This window comes from Aquila chrysaetos, chromosome 2 (genome assembly GCF_900496995.4).
Source record: "Aquila chrysaetos chrysaetos chromosome 2, bAquChr1.4, whole genome shotgun sequence".
Classification (NCBI taxonomy): Eukaryota; Metazoa; Chordata; class Aves; order Accipitriformes; family Accipitridae; genus Aquila; species Aquila chrysaetos.
In genome coordinates this window covers 13,605,428-13,612,785 of record NC_044005.1, presented here as the reverse complement: position 1 = coordinate 13,612,785, position 7,358 = coordinate 13,605,428, and the positions used below count along the sequence as shown (strand labels likewise).

The window sequence follows — 7,358 nt, the reverse complement described above, 5'->3', positions numbered from 1 at the left end:
AGGGGGAGTTGCAGGTCCTTGGGGCCTCTGGGAATCTGCAAGCCAGAGACCTGGCATCGGCCACAGGCAGAAAAATGGGGCCCTGAGGACCCATAGGCACATTGAATGCTTGGGTCGTGCGTCCCCAGAGTCGGCACGGCAGGCACCTGGGTGAGCGGCAGCTGTAGCCACAGCTCAGGGATGCATGAGTCGCTTTTGTGTAGCAGCGCTCAGCATTTTGGAGAACTAGTACCCCTTTCTGAAGAAGCTGGTGAAGAAATGATGTGCACACTGCAAGCTGGGCACCCTGCATCAATGGAACGGCAAGGTTGTGAGCAGAGCTGGCGTATTTTGTCTAGCTAGGGCTGGGCGGTGTATCTACACCAAACTAGATTTAAGTTCCGTACCGCTGGGACAGGTCTCCATCTAGTCCAGCAAGAAGGAATTTACAGGCCATAAATTCCTCCTGACTGGGTGAAGACTGGAGGTGGCCAGTCTGTGCTCAGCTCCACATACTGCAAGCACTTTGCTACTGAAGAACAACCCACCCAACCTAAAACCAGCCCTTGCATGTCACTTGGTGGGTAGTACAGAGGTCTACCTGACCATGTCCCCGAGGTGACACTTCAGCCATCTGTTTAAGGGCTTTGCTAGACCTACTCACGTAAGAAGCTTGTGTTTATACTTCACTCAACAACAGAAAAAAAATATTGCTGGCTCCTTCTGGGTCGCCGTAAAGGAGCATCTGCCCCGACTTACAGCTCACCTGGATGCAGCAGGACCCCCAGTGAACACGGGGACATCGTGGGGGCAGCGCTCGCCTGCCACCTCCACCGCCCCCGCTGCGCCCGCGTCGTGGCAGCCCGCAGCACCGGCCGGGCCCCAGCCCCGCGAGGGAGCACGGTCATGGCTGAGCTGGCAGGAGAAGCCCGGGTGACGCAGGCCCCGCAGGCCCCGGGTGCGACCCCGGGACGAGACGAGAGGAGTCGACATTCCCCGAGGATGCAGGGGCCGTCCCCACCAGGCCGGCGTCGAGCGCGGGCGAAGGCCGCCTCCGCAGCGCAGCCGGGCCGGGCCGGGCCGCGCCTTCACACCCCGGCGCACACCCGCCGCCCCGGGGCCTGCCCGCCCCCCGCAGCCTCCTGCGGCCCCGGGGCTCCCCGCGGTGGCCCTCATTCCCTCGGGCCCTCGGGGGAGGCGGGCGGCCCCCCCACCGCGAGCGGAGCCGGGGGGACGCCCCCTCCGACTCGGGGGCCGGGGCAAGCCGGCGGGGGCGCGCACGCCGCCGGGCCGGGGGGCGGCAGGGCCCCGCGGCTCCCCGCCGCCTCAGCCGCCGCCGCGGCGGCTTCTCGGGCAACAGCTACCCCTAGCGGCCGGAGCGCCGCCCCGCGCCCCTCCTCCGCCGCGGGGCAGCGCCCGCCGGCCCGCGCCCACCTGGCACCCCCCCCCCCCGCTCCCCGCCGCCGCCGGGGCCCGGGCCGCCCGCCGCCAGGAGAGGGGGTGGCCGCGGTCCGGGGCGGCGGCCGCCGGCCGTCCCGCCGCCGCGGCGGGAGGATGCGGGCGCGGCCGTTGCGCGCGTTCGAGCCCCGGGTGCCCCCGCGGCGCCGGGGCGTGTGGCGGGGAGGAGGGCCGTGCCCAGGGGCGAGCGGGCTGGCGGGGCGGGGAGGGGAGGGAGGCGCGGGGAGGGACGCGGCGCGGGCGGCCCGTCCCTGTCACCTGCGGGCGCTGCCGGGACGGCCCCGGCCCCCGCTGCCGCTGCCGCTCCGGCCCCGCGCTCGCACAGCCCCTGCGGAGCCGGGCCGGGCCGGGTCGGGCCGGGGGGCGGGCTGCGCCTGTTGCATTGTCCTTGGCGGGGCTGTTTGTGAGCGCCTGCCGCTATCTGCGGCCGGGGACCCCGGCGGTGCCCTATCTCGGACTCTCTGCTGGTGCCTGATAGCGGCTGCTCCCTGCTTCGTTGCACGTCCCTCGCAGCTCCCGCCGGGGCTCTCTCCCCTTTTGTCTGTGTATTTTTAGGTCATTAGAGTGGAGGGGTAGGTAATCCCCAGGCTCAAGTTCCAGAGGGGCGGGTTCTGGCCGGAGGTGGAGTCACTTTTCATTTAAATCCCTGACTATAAAATGGGCTTAAAGAGAAGCGGGATCTCAGCTGTGCTGCACAGACCCCGGCAAGCAGGGTGCGTGGGGGCCCCCAGGCAGGCAGCGCCCTGCAGCACAAGCCGCTGCGATGCTCCACTCCCTTGGCGTTCACACCTTGCAGCTGCTCACCCAGGCGGCCGCCTGCATCCTCCTCTTCCCCCGCTTCCTGCTCACCGCCGTGATGCTCTGGCTCCTGGATTTTCTGTGCATTAGGAAGAAGATGCTGGTGATGCCCACGGCGGAGGAGGCGGCCGGCGCCAGCGAGGGGCCGCCCCCCGACGACCCCCCGGTCTGCGTGTCCGACTCCAACCGCATGTTCACGCTGGAGTCGCTGAAAGCCGTGTGGCACGGGCAGAAGCTGGACTTCTTCAAGTCGGCGCACGTGGGCTCCTTAGCCCCCAACCCCGAGGTGATCCAGCTGGACGGCCAGAAGAGGCTCCGCATCCTGGACTTCGCCCGCGGCAAGAGACCCCTCATCCTCAACTTCGGCAGCTGCACCTGACCCCCGTTCATGGCCCGCCTGAGGTCCTTCCAGCGCCTGGCCGCGCACTTCGTGGACATTGCTGACTTCCTGCTGGTGTACATCGAAGAAGCACACCCCTCCGACGGCTGGGTCAGCTCGGACGCAGCCTACAACATCCCCAAGCACCAGTGCCTCCAGGACAGGCTGCGGGCAGCTCAGCTGATGAGGGAAGGGGCGCCCGATTGCCCCCTGGCCGTGGACACCATGGACAATGCTTCCAGCGCCGCCTACGGCGCCTACTTCGAGAGGCTCTACATCATCCAGGAGGAGAAGGTGATGTACCAGGGAGGCAGAGGACCAGAGGGCTACAAGATCTCGGAGCTGAGGAGCTGGCTAGACCAGTACAAAACCCGGCTCCAGAGCCCCAGCACGGTGGTCATCCAAGTGTAAAAAGGACCTGGCAAGAAGTGCAGGGGTGGAGAGGCGAGGGGAGGGCAGGAGGAGAGGTGGGGAGGGAGAAGGCGCTGCGACGCGGATGGCAGGAGCTGTCTTCCCCCGGGGACACGCGAAGGAGGCTGCTGTGCGAGCTTTCGAGCAAGATGTGCCATAGTCCTTTCTCTATTCAAATCATGTTGATTTGCCAGCCACGCTCTGTCAATACTGTATTTCCATGTGCGTTTTGTAAATAACTCTTTTTTTTTTTTTTTTTTGAGAAGCGTTTACTATTTTTTAAGGAGGCTCTCTTCCTACGGGATCTGTTCCCAGCTGCGTGTGTGCGCGGGTGTGTGTCTGAAAAGTTGTGTACAAGTGCTCCGTGCTGCTTAGCAAGTGCTAACTGGGATTTCTAGTATTTCTTTGTGATGACCGATTTTGAAATGGGTTTCTCTAATGCCAGGAAATCGCGTCTGATGTTGTCAAGTACTAGAACTGCCAGTAGCCAGAGCTGAACGGAATGTCCTATTTATGTGTGTGGGGGGGTGGGTTTGTAAGACGTTCGTTCACCTTTTTTTTTTTTTTAATGAATTTTTTTAAATAATAAAGGTTGAGTAAATACACGTCTAACCTTGACTGTCTCTCTCCATCTTCAGACCGCCTCATTCGCTTTCCCTTTTGCCTACCTCGCAATACCCTCCCCGCAGCCGAGAAGGGGAAGGCGAAGCGGCAGGCGGCAGAGGATGCGCTGCTGGGGGCTCGGGGGCGGCGAGCCGCTGCCGCGCCCGGCGACGGGCTCTCGCTCGGCTTGCGGCAGGAGCGCGCACCGCCCGCCACCCGAAGGAGAAGGCGGTGGGGGGGGGGGGGGGGTGGTACTGGGCGTCCCCAAGGGGAAATCCAAACCTCCGGGGCTCTCCTAGAGACCGGCCCGGAGGACTGTCCGCTCCCTCTCTCACCCCGGCGAGCCGCCCCCGGGGCTGAGCCCTGGGAGGGCGAAGGTGCACGGCAGGCCGGCGCCGCGCAAAGCAAGTGAATCCCGGCCAAAAAACAGGCGGGGGAGAGCCGGCCCGGCCGGGAGAGCCGCCCCGCCTAGGACGCCCCGTCGCGGGCGCGCAGGCGGTGCCGGAGCCCGGCCGGGGCAGCGCGACCCGCACCTGCGGCGAGCGACGGCGGTTGCGGGGCTCGGGCGGGAGGGCAGCGCCCAGCCCGGCGGTGCGAGGCTCACCATACCCTCCCCGGGGGCCGGCAGCTGCGTTTCAAAGGGTGCGAGGTGCCGGAGCTCGCCCCCCGGAGCCCGACAGGTGAAGCCGGGCGTGGAGAGGATCCCGCAACCCCCGCAGGAGCTGTGCAAAGCCGCCCAGAAAACGCGGGTCTTTAAGCACCTCCCGTGGTGCCTCTGATCGCCTCCTTGTCCTTGACAGCAGCGGGACGAGGCGCCCGGGCTGTTCAGCCCCTGACTAAGTTTTGGAGGGGGGTGCACCGCCCGAGGGTAAGGCAAGCCGGGGACGCCGCGCTCCGCAGCTGGGGGACCGAGTCGCGCCCGCAGCGCTAAGCTAAACCTGCGGAAAGCTGCGTGTAAGGGCGTTACAGTCCCTGTCTTGTCCATGACAATGTCCCTCTGTCCCCGCAGCGTCCCTGTCCCTCAACATCCACGGTTTAGACCAGCCCGTGTAACCGCTCCCGCCGCTACCCCGCAGGGAAAGCGGCACCGGGCGGTCTCTCGCAGCTAAGCCAGCGGCTCCGACCCTGCTCCTCGGTCCCCTGCCCTCGGCGGGAGCGCAGCGCCCCTGGAAATCGGGCCACTTGGGCTGAGGTGTCAAAAGATGAGGCTCAGGTGCCCGCTTCGGGCTTCCCGACCCGTCTGGCCGTGCAGCCCTGCTCTGCCGGCCCCTAACACCCTTCAGCGCTTCACCTTTCCGCTGCCCCCCACGAGCGGGCGCCCGGCCGGCCTCCCGCGGCACCGGGCTCGGGGCTGCACCGGCTCCGCCCGCCTCGGACGCCTCCGGTGATGCCGGGGCGGCGGGGCGAGAGGCCGAGGTGGTCTTGCTTCCCCCGGTTGCGCGTCGGGCGCTAAGCACAGGGCCCTCGACGAAGCCCCGGGGCGGAGGGGGAACCTCCGCGGCAGCCCCAGCAGGGCGGGCAGCGGCAGGACATCCCCCCGCTCCTCCCTGCGAGGGCAGCGCCCGCCCGGGCACGGCAGAGGTGTCAGCGCCCGAGCCGCTCCCGGCCGCCGGCCGTGCCTCACGCCTGGTGCGCGGGCGCGTCAGCCTCGGCTCCCTCCCCGCCGCCCCACGCGGGACGAGCGAGCGCTTTTCCGCGGTCCCAGGCGCCCGAGCATCAGCGAACCCGGCCGCCCTCTCGCCCAGGGCCGCCGACGCCCCCCGCTCCCTCTGAGCGCTGTTCCCGACACGGAAGGAACCGAAGTCATGCTGGCACATCCAGGAGGAGGGGAGAGGAGGTGAGGCGGGCGCCCACACCGGGCTCCACAGACCAGGTGAAGGGGCCGCTCCCCTGCCAGGCCCGGGCGGGGGGCGGCCGCGGGGGCAGCCCGCCGCCGCTGCCCTGCTGCCCACCGGCGCCCAGCGCAGCCGGGCCCCCGCCGCCCCCCCCCCCGGCATTGCCGTTCCCAGCCACACCCGCGTCCTGCCGCGAAAACCAAAGGTAGAGGAGCTCTCGCAAACCCGCGCAGCAGCGGGTCTTCTCTCCGGAGGCCGCCGGGAAGGACTTCCTCAGGTAGCCTTACGGGAAGGGCGCTGGGTGCCCCCCCGCCGCCCGCAGCCGCCGGGAGGGGCCGGTACCACCCCGCGCCCCCCCCCCCGCTCCCCGCTCCGAGCGCAGGCGGCGGCGAAGCCCCGTGCGGAGCCGGGGCACTTGGTAGGGCTAAGCTCGGCTCCCAGAGGGGTGAGAAGGCCGGAGCCGAGGGCGGCCCGGCGCACCAGCACCCAGCCGGCCCTCGGCGGGTGTCAGAGCCCCTGCCGCTCCGCGCCCGTCCTCAGGGCCGGCATCGGGTGAGCCGAGGTGGCACGGGCTGCAGGGACAGCCGCTATCCACGCGATTACGTGGTTTGGGTTCTTTCCCCCACACACACACAACTTGGTTTTCCTTACTTTACAGTAAAGCCCTTCTTTGCTTTCTCACCTCGTTATCTCTTTTTTCTTAGCCGCTTTTGGCATGCTTTAGTTGTAATCCGAAGTTACGGGCAACCCCCGGGCACGTCCCCGTCTCCCCCCCCGGCCCGGCCCCGAGGGCATTTTCCGGTCATACAGACAGAAATGATCACTGTCCTTACTTGGGTTTTAATAGTTACAGAAACAGCCTCGTCTTTACTTTCTCCTACTAGCGGATTTTGGTCAAAGGCTATCGGAGGTCAGGATTTTTTTTTTTTTCCCCCTCTAAATAAGTCAGCTTTCTAAAGCTACATTCCTCCTTTAAACCGAACACAGAGCCCTTATTTATCACTTTCTCTTTAATCAGCAGCCGAAGAAAAAATTGCTGTGAATGCCCGGAATCCCTGAAAGAGATCACACTTTTCCTTTGCACAAATCAAAGTTATCTGCTCCTATTATATCCTCCACTTAAAAAGAATCGTAAGCCTCCATCCCACTGAGCTTTCTCGGGGAAACTTGTTTAGCACAGAGGAGAACAATATGCCTTACATCTAAAGAGCCCAGGTGTCAGAAGCCTCTCCAGCTGATACAGAGTATTGAGAAACGTCCTATCTTTAAAACGCATTTTTACTGCCTTTCCACCTCCGTAGTGCATGAGAAACAGAAGTCAGAGAGCAGCGAAGAGATTTATCAGAGAGACATCTGAGCGGTGATTACGTGTTCTGTCAATAATTAATTGAAATATGTCCTCAGCATAATTACACACAGCCCTCTAGCCGGGAGGGGAAAAGAAAGAAGGAAGTTGTGGTGTGGTCGGAGGGGGATCTCAGGACATGGTTCCAGTCATTAAAAATGTGATGTAACATTGCAATCTGGTGTATTCTGAGGCACAAATGGGGAAACACAAACGAAACCAACTACTAAAATATTATTTGCTTTACAGCAGGGAGACAGCAAAACCACTTGCTTTCATTAGTTGTTTTCATTCCTACTTTCTGCTGGGGATTTAAAGGTGTTTTATGATGAAAAGAGCAGAGGTCTTACTCATTTGATCTATAAGCTATGTGTTGTAGGTTTTGTATTGTTCACCACATACTGACTAAATTTGATGTTTCTGATGTTTGAAATAAAAATTAAAATCATCCCAGAAATTAAAATCAGTCCAGCAAAGCATCATATATCCAATACAAATCTGGAAATGACACATTCAAAGAATCTTGCGAGCAAATTCTTACTCTGACACT

The 7,358-nt window shown here is 63.5% G+C and overlaps 1 protein-coding gene across 1 annotated transcript; it reads left to right on the top strand.

Moving 5' to 3' along the window:
- The first annotated feature begins 1,762 nt into the window (after positions 1-1,762).
- Positions 1,763-3,637, top strand: DIO3 (iodothyronine deiodinase 3). Its single transcript, XM_030000395.2, has one exon. It carries the CDS (start codon positions 2,201-2,203, stop codon positions 3,023-3,025), a length of 825 nt encoding a protein of 274 aa, XP_029856255.1. The 5' UTR covers positions 1,763-2,200; the 3' UTR covers positions 3,026-3,637.
- The last annotated feature ends 3,721 nt before the right edge of the window (positions 3,638-7,358 follow it).